Source organism: Leptodactylus fuscus, chromosome 1 (assembly GCF_031893055.1).
Source record: "Leptodactylus fuscus isolate aLepFus1 chromosome 1, aLepFus1.hap2, whole genome shotgun sequence".
Classification (NCBI taxonomy): domain Eukaryota; kingdom Metazoa; phylum Chordata; class Amphibia; order Anura; family Leptodactylidae; genus Leptodactylus; species Leptodactylus fuscus.
The window spans coordinates 229,921,363-229,946,888 of NC_134265.1; the positions used below are offsets into that span (position 1 = coordinate 229,921,363).

Here is a 25,526-nt window from a genome sequence, read left to right on the forward strand (position 1 = left end):
GTGCGTTCCAGACTAATGGACACAGAGATTAATATTGACAGAGTTCACCGGGTGCTCGGCCCCAGAAGAACCGCCTCCTTGGAACCCTGTGACGTTCTCTGCAGAGTGCACTTCTATAAAGAAAAGGAGGACATCCTTTAGGCTGCTTGGCGGCATGGTTTGGTCCCCTTCCTGGACAGCTCGATTTTTCGTACTAACTAGGCTTGGCAGCTCTCCGAGCATATACTGCGGTGTGCCTCTGAGACCTGCTTTAGTGGGGTATCCCAATGTTTGGTGTTGTCCGTGCCCGAGTTGGGCTCGGTTCCGCTCTACTGGGTTCATTTTGTTCTACTGATATTTCTTTTGTACTTTGATTCTCCTTTCGTGCTGGTCTACCCCTTTTTTTTTTTTTTTTCTCTTTCTCTCTCTCCTTCCTCCCAGGGCTCCATCCATCCGTTATGGATCCCCTCGTATTCTCTCTCAACGTGATCTCCTTTTCGACCCGGATCTCCCCCCCCCCCCTTCCTTGGGCCCGTGGCGAGTCCTTCAGCTTGCTCGTTTCCTCTCCTCCTTGTCAGACTCTCAGGGTTTTTACAGTTCCCTCATAAAGTTTGGGGAAGCTCGCTCTGGGTCTGGCCTGATTTGACCTCCTGTCTGACTAAACAAATGTAAATTTAGGGCAGTCCTGAAGCTGCTGTAGTTGGTATTAATCTGATTGTAGAGCATTCCAGAGCACCAGTGCAACTCGAGCAAAGTCTTGGAGACAGGAGTGGGATGTTCAGGTAATAGAGGATACCAGTCTAAGGACATTGGCAAAACATAGAGGACAATGTCCTCTCCGGAGGGACAGACCCCCCAGGTTCACAGATATATGACTCGTTGTTCCTCTGACTTGGGAAGGCAGATATCCTTACCTCAGTGGCAGATCATATGGTCTCGGGCCATCAAATCCTCTACTTGTATCACCTATCGAGAGACCCAGTATAAGATCCTGTTCCACTGGTATCATACTCCGGCTCTCCTCCACACCCTTAATCCCAATATTCCTTCGGTCTGTTGGAGATGCCTCTCTGACCTGGGGACTCTCTGTCACATTTTCTGGGACTGCTGCCTGATTCGTCCTTTCTGGCTTGAGGTTAAGTCCCTGCTGGAGGATGTACTCTTTCATGCTCTTCCACTGGATCCATTGGTCTACCTCCTTAACCTCCCTCCCCGCTCTCTGAGCAAAACTTTTCCTTGTTATTTCTGTATGTTTGCACTGAGGCTAAATCCCACATAGCCCGTCAGTGGAAGTCTACCCGGCCACCCTCACTCCCCTTTCTCCTGGCCCATATTAAGGATGTTAAATGCTCGGAGTCCCTTACATCTTCTCTGAACAATACTGTGGAGAAGTTCCGAGCTGTATGGGCGCCTTGGGATTCCTATTGTTCTACTAATGGTCTCTGATCTCTCATCCCCCCCCTCCCCCACCTCCTCTCACTACCCCTCTTTTTCCCCAGTGTTCTTAGTCTGTTCCTTAGTTTTCTTTGCCCCCCCCCCCCCTCTGTTTTTGTTAATGATTTGCTGTTATTCTGCCTTTCCGCGGCTTTATTGACCGGTTTTTGCACTGACTGTTGTCTAATGTTTTGGCAGCTGCCTTTGTACTTATTTCTTCGTTATTCTGTTAAAAATTTCAATAAAAATCACAGTTTAAAGAAAAACCCATAGAGGATAGTAACCGGGGTAGACAGTGAAAAGAGAAGAGATAAAGGGGGGTGAAGTACTATCAAAGGATTTGAGTGGGAGGGTGATATTTTATATTGTATTCTATGATGGATGGGCAACCAGTGCAGTAGCAGTGATTGCCACAAGGTACATGCATTTGTGCACCAGTTTGGCAGAAAGATGAGTCTGGTGGCTTTATTCAGTACACGATATAGAGGGGAGAATTTAGTAAAAGGAAGCTCAACTAGAAAAGAATTGCCGTTACCCCAAAAGGGTATTTAAGAATTGAAAGCTTAAAGGCAATAAGGCAAGATCCTTGTTATGGATCATAATGAATTTCTACGACCATATGTGTGGATGAGATTTGGAGAAAACGTATACACTAAGCTTCTACTGGATATTGCAATGAGTTAGTCGCCAGTGAGTATGCAGTGGCTAACCTTCAGTGAGTACTCCTAGATTGACCCCAGTCTTAAGGTTATGAAGGCTCATCTATCAAATATAACATGCAAAAAACTATTGCACATCTTTTATGTGTCACATGTATCAAATGATAAATTACTTTTGAAATATTTCTTTCTCCTCACAAATATTTCATGGTTCACAGAAAGTTTACCTTTGAAGGCCTGTTCTTATTGGATTTGTAAAGTCAGTCTGGCGGCTTTTGTCTGCTATGCTTGTCATGTCTCATGGGAAAGATAGAGAGATCACTGACATCAAAATTATATAGAAAGAGAAAATAAGTAAATGGTTTTTTTCTACTTCTACTTTTTCAGCATTCCTGGCATTGCAATAGCCGGAAAATGATCCTTGTATCTTTTAGGCTAAGGCTACACACAGTGAATGCTACTGAATGCATGAATATTCAGCAGTATCTTCCACTGTGGCAAAAGCACATGAATTAATTTTTTGGTGTGTGCAGCTCGCCTACAGATTTATCTGCAGGACCCGATAACTAAGATTTTGCATTCCAAAACTAATAAATCATTTCAATAAATATTAAATTTAAGCATACAAAATGACTGCTAGTTCATAAATAGCTGCAACAGAATTATAAGTTTATGATAACTGGACAACAAACATGATATTTGGAGTTTCCTCCAGCACCACCTTTTGGAAAGTAGCTCCCTATAGATAAATACATGTTTTTCAAAAGAAACCTAACTGCATAATCTAGGAATAATAACCAAGGCAGAATAACAAGAGCCCCATCATACAGCTGTTTCAGGGTTGTTGCCTCTCATCAGTGCAGAGTAGAGTACTGGTTGGCGGTGTGAGAGGCCTAGAAGTGCATGAAAGGTCTAATACGTCTCTCTACTGTCTCTCAGTCTGTGTTTATAGAACACAGAATAGAATTTATCCATATCGAACTCGCACATGGAACTCAATCAGGATGTAAAGTCATTGTGATAAAGTCTTTTATTGAACTATAGCCATAGTCTTGAAGAGGTTTCCTGGCCTACAGTGTGATCTATGAATAGCTGAAGCTGAATTTGAGCTTTAAGTTTAAGTTCCTAGCATTGCTCTGATTCCAGCACAGTTAGAATTTTCTCTCTAGCCTTCACATTCCTGAGAAACAAGTGCAATTAGTTTTGGTGCCTGATGTGCTATTTAGACTCTGTAATGGCAGCATCAAGCAATGGGACATGATTTAGTGCTCCAATCAGGGGCATCCAGTATCAGAGCTCAGAATCCCATCCCTGCTAAATCCTGCCTGACACCGCCCTCCTGACAGTACAAAACCGAAATAGCACATCAGGCACCAAAATTAATAGCAATGATTGCCTGAGAAAAGTGGATGCTGGAGAAAAGTTTCCAACTATGCTGGAATCAGTGAAGCAGCACTTTTTAAATGTCACCAAGAGGTTTCATATTTAATAGGGCTGTCCAAGACTTAGGCATAATGGACACTGATAATCTACTCACGACATTGGTCATTAGTTTCAGATCTATGGGGATCCAAAACCTGGACTCCACACCAATCAGCAGTGGTATACAAGCAGTATACAGTATACAGAAGCAGTTTAGGACCCATTCAAAAAGTTGGGGCAATGTGTAAAATGTAAATAAAGCAAGAATGCAATGATTTGGAATGATTTGGACATCTCATATAACCTTATGTTATTCAATCAGAAGTTGAAAGTTAGGCATTTGTAGAAATAAGAAATTAATAGCAACAACACATCTGAAAACAGTTAGGTCGAGGCTAACAAGAGACTGAAAAAGTAAATGGTACTAACGGAAAACAACTGGAGTGTTAATTTTCAGGGTCAAAGTCACATGACTGTGTATGAAATTAGAGAGGCAAAGATGGTCAGGGGCTCAAAAATCTGTGAGAAACTGCATCTAATTATGGAACAATTTCATAGAAATGCTCCTCAACACAAGATTGAAAAGACTTTGAATATACCACCATACACCACACATAATATCATCAAAAGATTCAGAGATTCTGGAGAAATCCATGTGCACAAGGAATAAGGCCATCCAATACTGGATGCTCAAGATCTACAGCTCCTCAGGCGACACTGCATTAAAACAGATATGAATTGGTAATGCAAATCACTGCATACTGGAGAATAACTACCATCCCATGCATAACACCATGACAGCACTGGGCAGTACTGTCAGTGACCGACTGCTTCACCCCAAGTGTAAGAAGGAACGCTATCAGAAGTCTTTCCTCCCCAACTGCGGTTAGGCTGTACAACCAACAATGAGCTAAGCGGAGATCATTCCATATAGAGAACTGAAAGATCCTTACATTGTGACTAGAGATGAGCGAGTAGTGTTCGATCGAGTAGGTGTTCGATCGAATACTATGGTATTCGAAATACTCATACTCATTCGAACACTACTAGCTGTTCGAAGTTTAAGGTTCGATGCAGAACCAGCGTTGATTGGCAGAATGCTATACATTCTGCCAATCAACGCTGGTTCTTCTCTTACCTTTCCGAAGTCTTCTTCGCGCTGCGTCCCCGCGTCTTCTTCCGGGTGGAATTCACTCTGCCTAGGTATCCGGCCTAGGCAGAGCTGACTGTGCATGCGCGGGCATTCACGCGCATACACAGTCGGCTCTGCTCAGGTGTCGGGCCTGGGCAGAGCCGACTGCGCATGCACGTGCATGCGCGTGCATGCCCGCGCATGTGCAGTTGGTTCTGCCTAGGCCGGATGCCTAGGCAGAGTGAATTCCACCCGGAAGAAGACGCGGGAACCCTGCGCCGGGAGAAGACTTCAAGCAGAATCCAGCCCGACCATCACTCGTGAACTTGGTAAGTATGATTTTATTGAATTTTGCGTACCCCTGAAACAAGCATTTCCCCCCATGGACTATAATGGAGTTCGAAATCCATTTGAACAGTCGAACAGTGTGCGGCTGTTCGAATCGGATTTCGAACCTCGGACATTTTAGTGTTCGCTCATCTCTAATTGTGACATCCTTCCTACTATCTTCTTTACCTTTATCTGTTTATCTTTACCTACTGTTACTGTAATTCCTCTACTGTGGAGCGTTTGTATTTGTGTTTTGTATTATTATTGTAATTATCTATGCTGCTGTAACAGACTGAATTTCCCCATCGTGAGACTATTATATTAGTATCATACTTCCAGAAGTCGTTGTCTGTGAACACATTTCGCAGTCCAAGCCATAAATGCAAGTTAAAGGGGTTGTCCCATCACAAGGATCCTATCTATACTGCTTGTTAATGTGGATGTAAGACTTTTCCTAAATACACTGCTTCAGCAAAACTCCTTTGTTTGTCCACTATCTTACTTTATTCAATTCTTTGTGGCCACAGCCCTGACTTAGCTGCTCATGAGTCAAGTGATGTATCTGCTGCTCTCAGGGGGGAGGGAGGAGGGGCTAAGTGCAGGGAGCCAGCCTGTGTATCTAGCTATTCCTGTGTCTACACCACGTGACCTTCCTGCTCTCAGATAGGGGAGAGGAGCTGCTTTCATTTCTTCTGTTCTCCCAGTTATCAGGCTAGCTAATTCAATTGTGTTCATTATGGCAGAGACAGGCAGTCTCTGTATGTAACACAGAATGGAGTTGCTGTTGCCTATACTTCATAGTCCAATATGGGTGGGCGGAGCTACATGTGAATTTGGGGGCGGAGCTAAACGGCAGGTTGCATGTGAAACCCCGCCCACCAAATGATGCAAGAAACCAGGAAGAAAGAAGATTTTACAGCAGTAGAGACTGATGAGTATGTGAGGTGGGAATACCCCTTTAAAGCTGTGTCATGCAAAGTTGAAACCATATATCAACACAATCTAGAAACACTGGCATGTTTTCTGGGCCAGAGCTCATCTCAATTATAAAACTGTTCTATTTTCAGTTCTGCAGACTAAAGAAGAGGGGACCATCCAACATGGTATCAATGCACATCTCACATCTCTCAGGCTATGGAGTTGCATTAGTGAATATGACATGGGAAACTTACATATCTTGAAAGGCACTATCAATGCTGAACAGAAAATAGAGATCTTATAACAGCATATGCTTTTATCCAGATAGCGAATCTTTTAGGGTTGACGGTATATTTTCAGCAAGACAATGCTAAGCCAAACACGGCATCCATCACAACATCAGGATAGAAGTCTGGGTACTAAACTGACCTACCTATAGTCCAGAACTTTCACCAATAGAAAACATTTGATGCATTATCAAATGAAAAAATTACAAATGGCAAAGAAGACGCAGGACTGCTGAGCAACTAAAATCCTACATTAGATAAGAATGAGACAACATTCCTTTCCCCAAACTCAAGTAATTGCTCTCCTAACTTCCCAGGCATTAAAAAACTATTGTGAAAAGAGGGGATGCTACACAATGGTAGACATGGCACTGTCCCAACTTTTTTGAGATGTGTTGCAACCTTCAACTTCTCAATTAGTTTTTTCAGATGAAATGGAAAAATGCCTTTCCACGTCTGATGTTTTCTATGTTCTGTTATGAATAATACATATGAGATTTCCAGATCATTCCAAATAATTGCATTTGTGTTTTCTTTACATTTTACACAGTGTCAATACTTTTTTGGAATTGAGGTTGTATATAGTGTAGACAGTAGAGTCACAAAGAGGCAGACTGTACAACCTGTATACTTGTAGGTTGCCAAAGGTGGCATCCCAGGAGGTCCCATAGATGCTCAATTGGAACTAAATCTACCAACCAAGCAGGCTAAGGAAGTGTTACAATTTGGCAGAGACATTCCTGGGAAACCCTTGCTGCATGTAGGAAAGTATTATCCTGCTGATAAATGCCAGTTTGCAGCCTTGCCATAAGAGGCAATACATATGGCTGCAGAATGCCCTGCACATATTGTTAAGCTGTGAGTGTCCTTTATAAAACTACTAAGGGTGACTGAGTGCTGTATACAATGGCTCGCCACATCGTAACACCAGCAGTTGGGGCATTGTGTCACTCTACAGCAAAGGCAGGATTGAAGTGCTCACCAGGAGGCTTCCATTGGCATAACCATTGTTGAATCCCAAACAAAATCTCACATCACATCACCAATGATGATTCACTTCCAGTCTGAAGCAGTCCAGATTTCTTTCGCACATTACCACTGCAAATGAATGCGATGGTGGCCTGGCTGGTTCTGCTGGATGGCAGAATATGTAATGGATACCGTGACATTGAATTTCCTTCTGCTAAGTTCCAGGAAATGGTCTGGGCAGAGACAGGGGTATATATTGAAAGTGTCACCTGTATCTGGATGGTGGACAAGGAAACTGTGGGATTTGCACAAGCTTGTCAGTGGATCAAATAATCCTTTCTACTGGCGGTTTGCCTGGGCTTTCCGGAGTTCGTGCATTATACAATGGCATCCACTCATGTAACCAAAACACCAGTAACAGTTCGGTCAAAACAGCCTAGACCAGACCTGGGCAATGTACGACCCGCGGGTCACATCCGGCCCTCTGACTGCTTCTATCCGTCCCGCATAGCTAGTTGAAGTTTTTTCAAGGACCTGTGATGATGTCATCACAGCCTATCACCAGGATAGGCTATGACTTGTTAGTGGGCAGAGCCACACGGGACTGTATGCTTGCTGCAAGCTGCCGGCAATGGAGGCTGCTGGATAATAAAGAGAGAAGAGACAGCATGTGTGAGCAAGAGGGGGGAACTAGGGGCAGCTGTAGGGGGGCAGTTAAACTGAATGCACATGGAGAGGGGACATTAAACTAGGGGGCAGATGGAGGGTGACATTAAACTGGGGCAGCTGGAGGAGGATATTAAACCATGGTGGGTAGCTGGAGGAGAACATGTCTGCCTCTAGTTTCCACCAGTTTAATGTCCCCCCTCCAGCTGCCCCAGTTTAATGACCTCCCCTTTAGTTTCTGCTAGTTTATACTGGGGAACCAGGAGAGGGACTTAATACTGTGGGACATTTGGAGGGAAACGTTATAATGTGGGAGTGTATAATGTTAGGGTAACTGTAGGAGGATTATACTTTGTGGGGGCATATGGAAAAATGATTGAGAATGGGCCGCTAAATTTGCCGCTGTGCACATGGCCCTCTAGAATGGGCCGCTAAATTTGCCGCTGTGCGCATGGCCCTCTAGAACCGTTACAATTTCTCATGTGGCCCCATGGGAAAATTAATTGCCCACCCCTGGCCTAGATGATGGGTAAGTGTAAAAATAACCATCCTACTTCAAAAAGTGTCAACTGGTCAAATGTCTTTATGTGCATCGCTGAGGTCAGTGAGGTCAGTGAGTCACTAAGAGGTACACTACCCAATAAGAGACTGTGACAGCCTTTTTATAGGGCAGCAGGGGAAGAACTTTTACACCCTGTGTTGGCAAGTCACAGGGTCACAGACCACACCAGTAATCTCATACACACCTCCCTGAGAGTTGTATGTAAGAGCCACAATTTTGATTACGGAACACAGAATAAGTTCAAGTGGGTTAAAGTGTAAATTAATAATAGAAAATAGCCATAAAACAAAATATTTCTTATACTGTTCTATAGCGGTTTGTCCAAAAAATACAATACAAATTTCTTTTGCCCTGTCCTGTCTCTTTCCTACCTGCTTTTATGTCTACTCCAGGGAAGGCTGGCAATTACATCATTAATAAATTAATAATAAAAACCGAAAAAAAACAACACAAATGACTCCTTCACTCTAAAAGTACATAAAAGAGTATGAAAATATTTAGTACTGGCGTTGTCTTCTATGTTACAGTTAAATCTCGCTGAAGATAGCTAAAACACTGTCAGATGCTCAGGCTTGTAATGCCATCTTGAGGGCTTCCTTAAAGGAACAAAAACTAGTTGAGTACAATATACATTACAGCATTTCCATCATAATGCATTGAAAAACTGATGTTAATTCACATACAACTGAAATATATTTTTCTACTTTCCATAGTTACAAGCAGGGTGTAATGCAAGATCTATGTTGACAGTATGGAAGCCTTTGATAGGTTCCCACCTGTCATGGCAACTGAATGCCGCCCTTTTTGACATGCCCTTTGATTGCGATCTACAAAATCCTGAGGAATTGATATAAAAAGTATATTGGACAATTTTTCAACTTGTTATTGTACAAACAATAACTTTTGTCTCTCAGTTTTGGTCTGGAAATGGCCAATACTTTTAACAAAAACTTATGCAAATGAGGCAGTTGGAGATCCAAAGGTGGCCTTCAGTGACGTTACAGCAGTGGAAGGGCCAACCCCCACTGCATGGGGTAGCACAGGTATGAGATGATAAGGACCAAAGTGGCAAGATAAGTGCTCCAGGGAGCTAAAGGTTCATCCCAAGTGCACCAACTGTCTCATTTGCCTAAGACTTCAAAGTCATTTTTGCTGAAGGCTGGTCTTACACGACCATAGTTGTTTTTACGGTCCGCAATTTGCTGATCAGCAACACTAAATTTTATTTCAAACAGTCATTCCGCAGACGTCTGTGTCCATCGGCATGTGCCCATAGAGCTCTATAGGACAGTCCGTGCCGTGCAGTGATGTCCGTGACTTTACGGACCTGCAGTATTCAGTGCGGACCCCGGTCACGGCCCAACACACCACGGATAAAATATCCGGTGGTGTAAGAGGTCACACTGAATACAACGTGCCTGCAAATGGTCCACAATTGAGAACCCACAATTGCGGACCACTTGCGGACTAAACTTACTGTCGTGTAAGACCAGTCTAACTCTTCATGGTTTTCTCCAAATCTACAAAAATGACATACATAAGAAAAATATGCTGTACATCATTGTAATGTGGTGACCATAGCTGAATATACTTGAGGAAGGTAGTAGGTTGTCTTTTCAGACCACCTTTCGGTGAAACTAAGGAAACTTTCAGTTTTTTGCATGTTGAATTCAACTGAAGTTCATTTTGTAGTTGTATACAGTAATATGGTTGTAATATATGTTATGTCAGAGCAATATACAGTGGGGCAAAAAAGTATTTAGTCAGTCACCAATAGTGCAAGTTCCACCACTTAAAAAGATGAGAGGTGTCTGTAATTTACATCATAGGTAGACCTCAACTATGAGAGACAAAATGAGAAAACAAATCCAGAAAATCACATTGTCTGATTTTGTAAGAATTTATTTGCAAATTATGGTGGAAAATAAGTATTTGGTCACCTACAAACAATCAAGATTTCTGGCTCTCACAGACCTGTAACTTCTTCTTTAAGAGTCTCCTCTTTCCACTCATTACCTGTAGTAATGGCACCTGTTTAAACTTGTTATCAGTATAAAAAGACACCTGTGCACACCCTCAAACAGTCAGACTCCAAACTCCACTATGGTGAAGACCAAAGAGCTGTCAAAGGACACCAGAAACAAAATTGTAGCCCTGCACCAGGCTGGGAAGACTGAATCTGCAATAGGCAACCAGCTTGGATTGAAGAAATCAACTGTGGGAGCAATAATTAGAAAATGGAAGACATACAAGACCACTGATAATCTCCCTCGATCTGGGGCTCCACGCAAAATCTCACCCATGGGGTCAAAATGATCACAAGAACGGTGAGCAAAAATCCCAGAACAACGCGGGGAGACCTAGTGAATGAACTGCAGAGAGCTGGGACCAATGTAACAAAGCCTACCATCAGTAACACACTACGCCGCCAGGGACTCAGATCCTGCAGTGCCAGACGTCTGAAGTTTGCTAGAGAGCATTTGGATGATCCAGAAGAGTATTGGGAGAATGTCCTATGGTCTGATGAAACCAAACTGTAACTGTTTGTAGAAACACAACTTTTCATGTTTGGAGGAAAAAGAATACTGAGTTGCATCCATCAAACACCATACCTACTGTAAAGCATGGGGGTGGAAACATCATGCTTTGGGGCTGTTTCTCTGCAAAGGGGCCAGGACGACTGATCCGGGTACATGAAAGAATGAATGGGGCTATGTATCGTGAGTAGAGATGAGCGAACAGTGTTCTATCGAACACATGTTCGATCGGATATCAGGGTGTTCGCCATGTTCGAATCGAATCGAACACCGCGTGGTAAAGTGCGCCAAAATTCGATTCCCCTCCCACCTTCCCTGGCGCCTTTTTTGCACCAATAACAGCGCAGGGGAGGTGGGACAGGAACTACGACACCGGGGGCATTGAAAAAAATTGGAAAAAGTCATTGGCTGCCGAAATCAGGTGACCTCCATTTTAGACGAATAGTGGATTTCAAATCCGGGTCATATGAGAATGTGAACTTTGTGACTATGAGACAGGGATAGCTGTACAGGCAGAGATAGCTAGGGATAACCTTTATTTATGTGGGAATGTTATTAAAAATAACTTTTTGGGGCTCTATCGGGTGTGTAATTGTGATTTTTGTGAGATAAACTTTTTCCCATAGGGATGCATTGGCCAGCGCTGATTGGCCGAATTCCGTACTCTGGCCAATCAGTGCTGGCCAATGCATTCTATTGGCGTGATGAAGCAGTGCTGAATGTGTGTGTTTAGCTCAACTACACCGGTGGAGTAGTTGGCTAAGCACACAGATTCAGCTCTGCTTCAATCAGCGCTGGCCAATGCATTCTATTAGCTTGATGAAGCAGAGTGTGCACAAGGGTTCAAGCGCACCCTCGGCTCTGCTACATCAGAGCCGAGGGTGCGCTTGAACCCTTGTGCACACTCTGCTTCATCAAGCTAATAGAATGCATTGGCCAGCGCTGATTGGCCAATGCATTCTATTAGCCCGATGAAGTAGAGCTGAATGTGTGTGCTAAGCACACACATTCAGCACTGCTTCATCACGCCAATACAATGCATTAGCCAGTGCTGATTGGCCAGAGTACGGAATTCGGTCAATCAGCGCTGGCTCTGCCGGAGGAGGCGGAGTCTAAGGTCGGACCTGAATGGAGACTGGTGTGGAGCGATCTTAGACTCCGCCTCCTCCAGCACAGCCAGCGCTGATTGGTCGAGTTCCGTACTCTGGCCAATCAGCACTGGCCAATGCATTTCTATGGGGAAAAGTTAGCTTGCGAAAATCGCAAACTGACAGGGATTTCCATGAAATAAAGTGACTTTTATGCCCCCAGACATGCTTCCCCTGCTGTCCCAGTGTCATTCCAGGGTGTTGGTATCATTTCCTGGGGTGTCATAGTGGACTTGGTGACCCTCCAGACACGAATTTGGGTTTCCCCCTTAACGAGTTTATGTTCCCCATAGACTATAATGGGGTTCGAAACCCATTCGAACACTCGAACAGTGAGCGGCTGTTCGAATCGAATTTCGAACCTCGAACATTTTAGTGTTCGCTCATCTCTAATCGTGAGATTTTGAGTGCAAACCTCCTTCCATTATAGCAGCATGTGACCTCCTTGCCCCTTGAAGCCATTCATGTGTGAGATTTTTTGCCTGTCCAGATATGCAGAGGAGAGATGCTGCGTGGACTGAAGTGAGACACAAGACAGACAATGTGACAAAAAACAGGGAAGAAATGTGTACACAGGGGAGAGTGGAGAAGAGGGGGTACACAAAGTGAGAGTAGGCAGATGAATCATGGGAAATGTAGTTTGTCCCCAGATTCACTTCATGTAAATAACAGTGATAACAACATTCAGCAAGTAAAATAAAGCTAAGCAAAGGATGCACAAGGGAACAATGAGGATTTAGCACTGATGTGGATGTACTTGCAGTCAATTTTTGCAAGCTGAATAACCCCCTTAAGTAATGTGGGATGGTTGTACAATGTCTCCTGGTTGTTGGCTCTCCAGTTTTAGCCATTGAATTTTAAACAACGACAAATTTAACAGAATCATTGAACTGAAAGACCTTGGTTTACCACTCTAGGCCGAGAACTTCAAAAGTGAAGATAAAACTGGTGTGGAGTGGCATAATGCACAATAGCCAAACTCCTCTAGTCTTCATTTCTGGTATACTAACAGATCAGTGTTACATTGATTTGGTCATGAAACCATTTCTCCAACGTGTCCCAGGAGCCATTTTTCAACAGGAAAATTTCAGGCCACTTGTGGCTGAGGCTATTGTGTGCAGCCTAAACATTCTACCATGTGCTACAACATGGATTTGTCTCCTGTAGTGCACATCTGGGAAGTCATTGATAGCATGCTAAGGTGTGTAAGTGCATGGATTTCTGCTTGTGGCATCCATACTCGATACTGAATAAATCGAGATGTATTGAATATTTAGTTTCCTTCCTTTACTATTTGCATATCATTAGTTTGTCTATTGCTCCTGTGATTTCTATGATTCCTAGATTTTCCTTCTTGTTAAGAAGTGTATGATGATGATGATGATGATTACATCTATGAGATTTTTCTAAAAGAAGAGTTTATTTTTTGGAAATTTTTGTTTTACTGTTTTTAATGCATTAATCCGCATTCAATGTAACACAAAAAGTTAGCAGTTTGTATTGTGTTGTCAAGAAGAAGTGCAAAGTAAATGATGGAACTTTGTATGCAGCAAATATCTGCAACAACCTCAGAATTAAGTGTATTTGAAAACTAATGCCTCATGTCTCTTATACGGAATGGGAACAGTAATATACTTATGGAAAGAAGCTAAAATAGCGGACTTTTTAATTTTTGCCTATAGTTGGGTCTGTCTCAGACTTCCAAAGTCTTACATACAAATTTCTTTATTTTGGGAATTCCAAAGATTTTGTTGCATATCTGATTCCAGAGCATTACCACTATTATTTTTATTAATATATTTATCTTACTTATATATATACGTATATTACGTATATCACCATAATATTCAGCAGCACTTTTACAGCCATTGTCAGTCACTGTCCCATATAGGGCTCACAATCTACATTTCCTATCAGTATGTCTTTTGGAGTCTGGGAGGAAATCGGAGTACCCAGAGGAAACCCATGCAAATAATGAGGAGAATATACAAACTCCTTGCAGGTGTTGTCCTTACCACCATGCAATTTCCACTAATGAACTGTTAACAAACGTGATGGAAACTTAACTATATTCAACAAAAGAATTTTGTTATGATATTGATGGAAAAAAATATAATAAATGTGTAGTATCTGGTTGACAACAAAGAGTAATAGAGTAAATCTAAATCTCACACAGCTTTGAGAGATAGATACTGGACACCCAAACGTCTTCAGCTGCGAAACCAGAGGGACTCAATTGGACCCAATTTATCACCTTGGAAACTAGTAGAAGAAATAAATGCTCTTCAAACTGAAGTCAAACAACAACCAACAACAAGCTCACAAAATCTAAACCACAGGATGACATGACTCAGAAAAATAAACATGTCCAAGCCAAAGGACAATCTGAAAGGTATCATCAGAGCCAAAATTAGAAGACAAGTGAAGTAACAGGTCAAACGTCAGTAATACGGCAATCCAGCAAAAACAGTCAGAGCCTGACTAAAGTTCAAACTAATAGTCAGCACCTGGGTGGGCAGAAACAGAGTTAACATATCCCTCCTCTGCTTCTTATTGGAACTGCAGAAGCTTCATATGTTGGCACAATCACCTTAAGGCAACAGCACCTAGCTGTTTAGCACACTGAGATTTCTAACAAGAATACCTAGAATTCTTTTAGTTTTAACTATTATAATTTCATTTTCTTTTGTAGCCATCACCAAGTGTTTCCCTCAAAACAGAAAGACTGGCATCCCATAAACTACAATTTGAAATCCACAAAGTAAGATGCTGCTCCAGCACATGTGGCCTAACCCTGAGTGCACCAAACAGCTCATTTATATATGGCATACAAGTTGAATTGCTCAGCAGCAAGATTGCACACAACCAGCCCTGCAACAGCATATATGTTGTTTAGAGGTGATTTTGGTAGTGGTAGACTCCCACTGCAGTTACAGATATCACAAAAAGTTACTCTGTAACCTGTAGTAAATACTGTGGGCAACAGTTACAGTAAGTTTGTTTCCCTATGCCATCTCTGCTCTCCTTCTTATAATGTAAGTGATCTAAGTAACAGCTATATTATTAGGGTATAAGATATCATTTTTGGACCAGGCATGCAACCAGTAACTGTGTAGCTCACTGAAGGCTATAGTCTGTAAATTTCACAAGACGATCATGTATTCATTCTGGAAGTCTAAAATTGTCTTCAGTACATCTGGAGCAGCATATGTATTGCCTTGGTTAAACTGACATGTGACAGAATTTTAATACCTGAATTTCAATATGTGTGCCTAAAAATTAACATTGAAGCCTTCACATGTCATGTGGTACTATAGCACCTTTCTATGTCCTACACAAATAGCAATCTCATAAATGTCTATTTATTCTTCCCTTAGTTGTATGAAATCAGTAATGATGTTAATCCAAAAGAAAGACAACGAAGTATTGGGGAAATAGATGAAAGATATCTTATTATAATGTATTTTCAGGCACTACATTGAGCTGAAGTCTTTACCTTCAAAATATTAAGTATAAGATCATTGTGAAAGTTTGCCGCAAAGTTAAGAATGACACAGCAAAAGCAACAAGGTGATTCCTTCGGGTATTTAATTCTAAATTATTTGAAGCCAATGACGTCATTTATGTATCAAATCGCTTGTCATCGCTTTGTGTATTTCCGATTCAATTCATACTAAATTCTATTATTGGATAAATGTAAGAATCAATATTAGTACAAAAATACTACTAATTCTACAGCAATTTTTCTATTACCCCAAGTGATAACAAACCCAAAGTCTTGAATGGAACAAGAGGCATTAGAATTTTCATAAGCCTTCTTTTTTTGTTTCTTCTTAAAAAACAAAAAACACAGGACCTAAGTAAACCATTACAAAGAAAGAAATATGACTGCTACATTTTCATTATTTCAATGGCAAATCTGTAATAGGATGTGGAAGGAATAGGTATATAATGATAACTTACCCCAGAGCAAAGTGAGAATCTGTGCCTGGGGTATGAGGACCACAGAGTATAACGCCATAATGTGAAGTAGAGTCATGAGGATGACGTTTCTCCAGACAATCTCATGATGGTATGCTGATTTTGTCTCCATGTTCCTCGCTGCTGATTCCAATACCTTGTTTATGGCCTTTTCCTTGTCATCAGAGAAAATCTTTTCTTTGCCTTCCATAGCAGTTCAGCTTTTAACAGAATAAAGGGACACTGAAAGGATGCCTGAAAAACTAGCACAGAACAAGGGGAAGTGCTTTGGTTCAGGCTTCCTGTCTTAGTAGTAGTCTGCTGGAAAGGCTCGGGCAGGTGATTGGCAGCTGTGGCCTATGGATGCGAAGGGTACAGATCAGCATCTGTTGTTGGCATCTCATCCATGATACTGCCGTGGCACTGCTACTGAACTCCGTACAGCAACAGAAGGGGAGGGGGAGTGAAAGAACAAGAGAAAGAGCCCTGCATAAATACAGCCAATGAGAGCTAGATGTAGATTTCCAGAATGCAAATACTAAAAACTGGAATGTTACTTTGCAGGTATATACAGTATGTTATATGGCCTCAAACAAATACTAGCAAAAACATGACATCAAATTACATAAAGCTTTGACACTAGGAACATAGTTTCTTAATGCGTTTAGATGTGGTATAAACTTCTTGTGTTATTTTTTTGTTATTATTAGAATATGTTTGAGCCTTATTATTTTTGTTCATACTACAAATATTCCATTTATCTTGACAGTGCTTGAGTTCCATACAATAATTTACATAAGCAAGTTCAAACAATATATAAATCCCTATATTCATTTTCTCAGTATCCACTGCACACTTGAGGATGGTTTTTCTCAGGTTTTTTTTCCACTGATTCCCATGTGAAAATTCTCCAAATAATATATCTGAGATGTTAGTACATATGATAAGGTCATAGTCGTGTTTATGACTAACTGACCAATAATCTCGGGTAACTGTCGTCATCCTAATTAATAAGGCTGAGGGCGGTCAAGAAATCACACCACTCTATGTGTTGGTATTCATTCTTCTCTCAGCTAAAATGTATGCTGACGCACTTTTTATTGAGACAACAGAGTTAAATAGTATCAGAGAAAGGAAGTGATATAACAACAATGTAAGTTTTCATTCATTCCTGATTGGTATCGGACATCTCAATCAAACAGAAAAAGTTTAAGCAGTTCCATATATAGCCAGGTACTCCCGCTCCTGCGTGGTAACCTTGGGGAGCTGTCTTGTGGCAGCAAGCCAAGCATTTGTTTTTCTTGCACCCATCTTGGATACAGGCACCATCTTATGATATAACATTATACCAGTTTCAAGCATAAACATAGCAGGAAAAAAAGAACAAAAACGGGAGGGCAGTCACCCCATGGCAGAATAACTTCTTAAAAACACAGTCCTTTATTTAAAGTGCCTTAAAAACATCTCCTGGGAGGGAGCAATAGCATCATAGGCAGAGAGGCAACAGCTGTTTCGCGCTCTCCAAAGCGTTTTCTCAAGCCTTGTGTGCTCCCCTTCCTTCCAGAGCAAGGAAGGAAAGGGAGCAGAGAGCAAGTCTCTCTCAATAGCCATCCACTGTTTGTCAGAGCAGCGATAACGCCAGTCAAATAAACAATTCCCCTTCCCATTTGAAGGGAAATTGTGAGGCTAAGTGGGCAACTTCCTATGGCAACAAAGTTACGTTCAGGGCTTCACTCTATGTAATTTGTTAACCATTGCTGTCTGAGATTATATTTACTTAACTTTAAACGTCTTAAGGACCAGATTTTTTATTTTTTTTTCATTATGCCCTGACCTGTAAAACAATAGTATTCAAAGACTGTGTACTTAAAGTTTCTCATAACTATATATATATATATATATATATATATATATATATATATTTGCATAGATGCATGGAAATACTGCACATTCAATTTCAAATCAAAGCGATAACAAAATTTAACCAGTTTGTGTTAACCATTTACATAAAGTAAAGAAAAATTAATATTGGGTTGTTCAAAAAACATAGCAGTTCCAATATGTAGAAGCTGAAAAAATGTTTGAGATTTCACTTGTATTTGAATTACTTCATTGATATTTATTGGCATAATCACTGTTTCTGAGAACTGTGTAGCATGGAACTGACCAATTTCTTTTTATGTAGATTATGAGTCCCACATAGAGCTCACAGTGTACATTTTCCCCTATCAGTATGTCTTTGGAATATGGGATGGAAATCCATGCAAACACAGGGAGTACATACAAACTCCTTGCAGATGGCTTTTTTTTTTTTGCCCTTGGTGGGATTTGAACACCAGGACCCCAGTGTTGCAAGGCTGCAGTGCTAACCACTAAGCCACCGTGTGGCCATGGAGCTAACCAATTTCTGCCACTTCTGAACAGGTATCCCAGTCCAGGAAGATTGGACTATATTCCACAGTCATTTAGTATTTTGGGGTTTTGCCTCATAAACTGCATTTTTGATGTCACCCCACAAGCTGTCTATGAAATTAAGGTCAAGGGATTTGGATGGCCACTCCACTACCTCAATTCTGTTAGTCTGTAGCCAAGATGCTGTTTGTTAGTATTGTGCAAATCAGCTTGATATGAGCCCGATTTATCCCAAATATTTCAAATTAATTGTTTATTACCAAAACACAACAATTTGTGATTCATCTCGTGCTTTGAGTTGCAGTAAATTGTTTTACTCTGGTTCACCCTGTTCCAGATACTGTATTGGAACTGACTGCTGCTGCTGCTTTTCCCCCTACGCCCAACAGCAGCACAACTGGGGATAATCCTGCCCCTATGAGCTGTTAGGACAGGTGGAATATTTAATTACCTAACAGCAATCAACCCCTATAAGAGGTCAGAGGACCAACTCCCCTTCGTGTTTTTTTCTGTCCTGTGGGACAGGACAGGTGGATGGGGGAGAGGTGCTCTGGCCTCTTACAGGGGTCCCCTCTCCCCCCCCTAAGTTTTTTACCTTGCTGCGTGGTCCGGATGAGTCTCTCCCCCTGCTCCGGTCCGGGTCCCCGCTGGAGCGTGTGCGGCGGCATCGCGGACGTCGGATACTGCAGGTGCCGGCAGGTAGAAACTTTCGTCGGCCGGCAGGGCCTGGGAACTAGTTTTTTGGTTCTCAGGTTCCGCCCGAGCCAGGGACCGTTTCCGGGGAAACCACGCATGCGCAGACCGTGCGGCCAGAGTTACATGCCGCGGCTGTCGGATGACAGTGAAGATCAGCAGGTAAGCCACTGCTGGTGAATAACTTTAAGGCTAATAGGAGGAAGTGGCTCGGACCCAGGTGGCGGGGGCGTGGCTCCGCCCACTGTCCCTCCCCCAGCCGGCCTATTTAAACCCCCCTCCACCACAAGATGGTACCTGTCGCTCAGGTTACAGGTACTTCTGAAGCATTGCTGCCTCAGGATTCAAAGCTCAAGAGCTGGAACTGCTAGTTCGTGCTATCAAGGTTGGTGGAGGGGAGAGTGGGCTGGGGCTGTAACTGTGGTCCGGATTTTTTATATAGTGCTCCTTGGGTTCTTGTCTCTTTCCTTCCTCCCTTTAGTATGTCCTCCTCATCATCCTCGACCCTCCCTCGGAGGAAGACCACGGCGAAGAGGAGACATTTGTCTTGTGCCCAATGTAAAATTCCCCTCCCTGATGCCTGTGAATTCAGGTACTGCCAGGGATGCAGAGCGCCTCCCTCTGAGGCTACCCCGATCAGAGAGATGGTCTCCTGGGTTAAGGACTTCGTTTCCCAGTCCATGAGAAAAGTGGACAAGACCATTTCCCACCTCGCCAAGAGGCCCCGGCTGGAGGCTTCGGAGCCCTCACTCCCGCCTCTTGAGAGGCTTCACATCGGGGAGGTTGAGTCCTCTGAGGAGGACCCTGTGGAGGTGGAGAAGAAGGTGTTTCCCCTCGACAAGATGGGCAGACTTTTCAGAGTCCTCAGATCATGTGATCGGGAGGCAGGGGAAGGGCCAAGCAGGAGGGCTAAGTCCTTTAAGGCTAATACTGACCTGGTCCAGGTAATGGAGGGCGAGTGGAAGCGACCCGAGAAAGCATTTACACCTTCCGCTAGATTCAGGGCACTCTTCCCTATGTCAGAGTCCCAGCAGGGTGTCTGGGGACCACCGCCTAAAGTTGACGTGGCAGTGGCCAAACTATCCCGCCGGACAGTCCTGCCAGCCGAGGACGGCTCAAGCCTGCAGGACCCGTTGGACCGCCGCGTAGAGGGGTCCCTGAGGCGGGCATACTCTGTCGCCTCGTCACAGGCCTCTGTGGCCATATCGGCTAATGAGGTGGTCTCTGCCCTACAGGCCGAACTATCTTCCCTTGCTAGGGACATAGACACGGGGGTCCACCGGGACGACCTCCTATCGGCTATGACCGATATTAATTTACTGGTGGACCACTTGGCTGAATCCTCCAGGTCGCAACTAAAACTCGCCTCCAAATCTATGGCCCTCACCACTGTGGCCAGGCGACTGTTGTGGGTTAAACCATGGAGGGTGGACAACACCTCCAGACTAGGGCTTTGTACCCTGCTCTTTGAGCCAGGTAGGCTTTTTGGTAAAGCCCTGGACAAAATCATGGAGGATCTGGCGGACACTAAAACCAAAAATCTGCCGCAGCCGCCTGAAAGGAGAAGAACTGCCTTTCGGGGCCGAGGATCCTCCACCAGAGGCTTCAGGGGGCGTGGACGCTCCACTCCCCAGGGCAGAGGTAGAGGACGCGGCACTTTCCGCGATCGTAAGAAGGATCCCTGACCCATCAGTGGTCTGCCATCCTGGGAGAAATCGGGCCAGTCCATCTAGGGCCCCGACGCAAAGGTCCCAGGGTCATTTGCTACATCAAGGCTCCACCGGCCGAGAGAACATCTTGCCCTTTTTAGGGCCCCAAACAACTTCATCTTTGAATACCCGTCCAGAAAGATCTCTCTCTAGACTTCTTGGTTTCCAGAATCCTGGACGAAGGACTCAGGTTCATCTTCGACCTAGACCGCTCCCGCCACGGGATGCGGTTTCCTTAAGGGACCTTCAGGCCAGGTATACTCGCAGGTTCTCTCATAGCTCGGCCCAGGACCTTAGATCAAAGGGACGAACACCCAGATGGAAAACCTTGTCCTCAAATTTCCACCCTCCCAGACGGCAGAACTTCAGCCCCCCCTATTTCCAGGGGAGTAGTATCCACGGGTCTTCCCCCAGCCCCCTAGTAAGGCTGAGGAGCCCTTTAATGGGACAGAGGGCTTCTCTAAGCCAGGATCAAGGAAGACCCGTTGATTTTTTACGATTCCATCAAATCTAATCCAGTTCCGGGGATTCACCAGGGACTCTCCTACCTGGAGGCACCTTCTCTATGTCAAGAAGCTGCGAGTCCGGAATCGCTGTCCCTAGGGACTAAAAAAGCCTATCCAGTGAACCATCAGTGCCCGGCCATGATTGGCCCGGCAGACCCATCTTCGCGATGGCAGGTCCTCGGTCAGGTTTACCTAGACCCTGTTGACCACAGATGCCTCCCTGTCCAGGGGAGCTCATCTGGGGGAGACCCTGGTACAGAGCACCTGGCGTTACCTGAAGAGAACGCGCTTACCCAGCTGGCGAGAGATTACCAGAGCTCAAGTGAAGCTTCTGACGTGGACTGTACAGTTTCGGGCGTAAAGGACCAGGACGGACAGCCTGATCATAGCCAATTACGGTCATTCCAGACGGAAGATGAGAGCCCTCTCCACGTTACCAGACGCCAGGATCCTCATCTATTCGGATCTATGAATCTCCCAGCGGCCAGCGGTTCAGATTCCAGGTTACAGTCTGCGGGACTGACTCACCAGAATGTGGATGACCTTAGCCAGGTCATCCTCCGACCAGGGTGCCCTCCACTTTCCTACCAAAGGATGAGGTCTCCCCGAGGTGGATCTGATGGCCACCTCAAACAGCGCCGCAATAGAGGAACGTTGCTCCCCAGTTCGGGAAGACAATCCTCCGGCGCTGTATGCCCTGTCAATACCGGGGAGGTTCAGACGGAAGTGCGTCTAGCCTCATCAACTGAGGATTTGGAAGGTATTGACAAAACGCAGGCAGAACCAGAGCTTGGCAAGGAGCTCGCCATTCTGGTTAGAAAGGGCATGGTTCACCGTCTTCACTCTCATGAGACGGAGGAACACCTGGAGGCTTCCACCAGTGTAAACTCTGGTAATCCGGAACAGTCGGCCCTATCAAGGCCTGAAGAGATGCAACCTCACTGCCTGGAGGGTAGCCAGCCTTTAGCTGGCAAAAGAGGATTATCCCAGGGAGTGCTAAGAACTTTGGCGCACTCAAGAGCGGAGTCAACTAACCAGAGCTACCGGAGGGTCGCCCGAATCTTTCAGAACTGGTGTTCAAGTAACCAGCGCGACCCTGATAGGAATGCAGTCTTGGAGTTCCTACAAGACGGCCTGGAGAAGGGGCTAGCACCTGCTACCTTGAAAGTCCAAGTCTCAGCTCTGTCCGCTCTCCTGGAGACCCGGCTAGCACTAGATCCTCTGATTAAACAATTTCTAAGAGGGGCTAGTAGACTTCGTCCTCAGGTGCAGTCTCCGGTCCCGAGCTGGGACCTGGCCGCAGTTCTGCAGGGGCTCTGTGCGCCCCCCTTCGAGCCCCTAGCTGAAGTGGATTTGAAGTAGCTAGCATACAAGATAACTTTCCTGTTGGCAATAACCTCCGCCAAGAGGGTCGGTGAACTACAAGCCCTAGCGGCTTCTGAGCCATTTATAACCTTCTTTCCAGACAGAGTGCAACTAAGGTTCGTCCCAGGATTCTTGCCAAAGGTACCCACACCTCAGAACATTAACCAGGCAATCGTCTTACCAGCATTTTTCCCCTCTCCCACCTCTGAGTGGGAAGAAAGGATGCACAAGTTGGACTTGGTGAGAGCGTTGCAGATCTATCTTGAGCGGACTGCGTCCTTTCGGAAGTCGGAGAATTTGCTGATCAATGTGTTTGGCCACACCAAGGGGACCAAAGCATCCAAACCAACTCTATCAAGATGGATTAGAGAAGCCATTATCTGCTCCCTACGTGCTCAGGACCTCCCGGTACCAGACCTTATCCGTGCCCATGCCACCCGAGCAGTGGCGACATCATGGGCCGAGAGACGTTTTCTTTCCTTGGAACAGATATGTGCAGCGGCTTCTTGGAGTTCTCAGCTAACTTTCGCCAAACATTATAGACTTGAGTGGCGAACAAGGGAGTCCACAGCATTTGGACATTCAGTATTGGCATCAGCTTGCCAGGATCACCCGCCCTAGGGTAAAGCGATACTTGCTAAATCCCCAGTTGTGCTGCTGTTGGGCGTAGGGGGAACGAAAGATTGTGAATGACAATCTGTTTTCCCTTAGCCCAAACAGCAGCACAAGGCTCCCTCCCTATGCTGTATTTGTACTATTTGTTTGTACTATGTCATATTACTCCTGTTAAATAGATGTCTAAAACCTTTTACTTGCTACTAACACAAAGGGGAGTTGGTCCTCTGACCTCTTATAGGGGTTGATTGCTGTTAGGTAATTAAATATTCCACCTGTCCTAACAGCTCATAGGGGCAGGATTATCCCCAGTTGTGCTGCTGTTTGGGCTAAGGGAAAACAGATTGTCATTCACAATCTTTCGTTACTCCCGACCCTTGGAGTTTTGGTGCTGGAAAAGAAAGTGGAGCACTGGCTGAGTGAGATGGAATGGGAGCAGGCAGAGGCTACCTGGGTACATGTGTGACTGGTATTTGCAGTGGTTTCCTTAAATGCTGCATTATGCCGGGTATATAGCCTATACTAATAATTTTTCTTGGTATTGGAAAGAAATGGGGGGAAGAATTTTCCCATTTTGGCTTCCCATTGAGTACTCATCCTAATAATGGTTCTAATAATACACTTGTCACTGTGTAATCAGTGGAACATACAGCCTGCCATGCTTACCAGCGTGTGCACAGACCCAGGAACCTACCATGGTTAGTGTTCTTGACCAGCATGGTCATCATTATTAGAGATGAGCGAACAGTGTTCTATCGAACTCATGTTCGATCGGATATTAGGCTGTTCGGCATGTTCGAATCGAATCGAACACTGCATGGTAAAGTGCGCCATTACTCGATTCCCCTCCCACCTTCCCTGGCGCATTTTTTGCTCCAATAACAGCGCAGGGTAGGTGGGACAGGAACTACGACACCGGTGACGTTGAAAAAAGTAGGAAAAACCCATTGGCTGCCGAAAACATGTGACCTCTAATTTAAAAGAACAGCGCCGCCCAGGTTCGCATCATTCTGAGCTTGCAATTCACCGGGGACGAAGGTTTCCGTCCATTTAGCTAGGGCATAGATTCTGGGTAGGCAGGGACAGGCTAGGATAGGAAGGAGAAGACAACCACAACAGCTCTTGTAAGAGCTAAATTCCAGGGAGAAGCTTGTCAGTGTAACGTGGCACTGACGGGCTCAATCGCCGCAACCCAGCTTTCCCAGGATCCTGAATGGAATACACTGACAGTGTATTCCCGTATACCCTATATATACACCCCAAATCCCCGTTCCAACGGTGTGCCCCCCCCCCCCCCCCACCTTCACCCCAGAAATACCCTGCAAGTCCCCTAGCAATAGAATTGGGGCTATATACACCCACTATTTTTGCTACTGCCATATAGTGCCATTGTCTGACTGGGAATTCAAAGAATATATTGGGGTTACATATAACTTCAATTCCAGGGAGAAGCTTGTCAGTGTAACGTGGCACTGACGGGCTCAATCGCCGCAACCCAGCTTTCCCAGGATCCTGAATGGAATACACTGACAGTGTATTCCCGTATACCCTATATATACACCCCAAATCCCCGTTCCAACGGTGTGCCCCCCCCCCACCACCTTCACCCCAGAAATACCCTGCAAGTCGCCTAGCAATAGAATTGGGGCTATATACAACCACTATTTTTGCTACTGCCATATAGTGCCATTGTCTGACTGGGAATTCAAAGAATATATTGGGGTTACAAATACCTTCAAGTCCTGCCACTGCCATATAGTGCCATTGTCTGACTGGGAATTCAAAGAATATATTGGGGTTATAAATACCTTCAAGTCCTGCCACTGCCATATAGTGCCATTGTCTGACTGGGAATTCAAAGAATATATTGGGGTTACGTGCACCCACAATTTTTGCTACTGGTATATAGTGCCAGTTTCTGAGTGGAAATTCCCCAAATAATTTGGGGATTCATTCACCCTACATCTCAGGCTCTTGCCATATTCACCCAGGTTGTCAGTGCTGCACCAGCTCGTTCCCAGACAGCTCGGCCTGAAAAACACATTACCTATATAGAGGATTTGGACAATGAAGACAACATGTTCTAAATCTAATGTCTGCACCTTCTCCAGAATTAAAATAAAGGCAGCGTTTAACTTTCAAATAGCACTGCACAAAGGAAGATGTTAGCTTGTCTCATGACATGCTACTAAAAAGTGTCATTTGTGTATCTTAATGTAAATA

At 44.3% G+C, this 25,526-nt stretch overlaps 1 protein-coding gene across 1 annotated transcript in view; it reads right to left on the reverse strand.

Annotated features, from left to right (window-relative positions):
* The window catches only part of SCD5 (stearoyl-CoA desaturase 5), a 140,978-nt gene extending 124,569 nt beyond the window's left edge, over positions 1 to 16,409 (reverse strand). The window contains exon 1 of the mRNA XM_075283922.1: positions 16,007 to 16,409. Within this exon, the coding sequence (XP_075140023.1) occupies positions 16,007 to 16,214 (208 nt within the window). The 5' untranslated portion in view covers positions 16,215 to 16,409. The remainder of the gene's footprint in view (positions 1 to 16,006) is intronic.
* Positions 16,410 to 25,526: the final 9,117 nt, after the last annotated feature.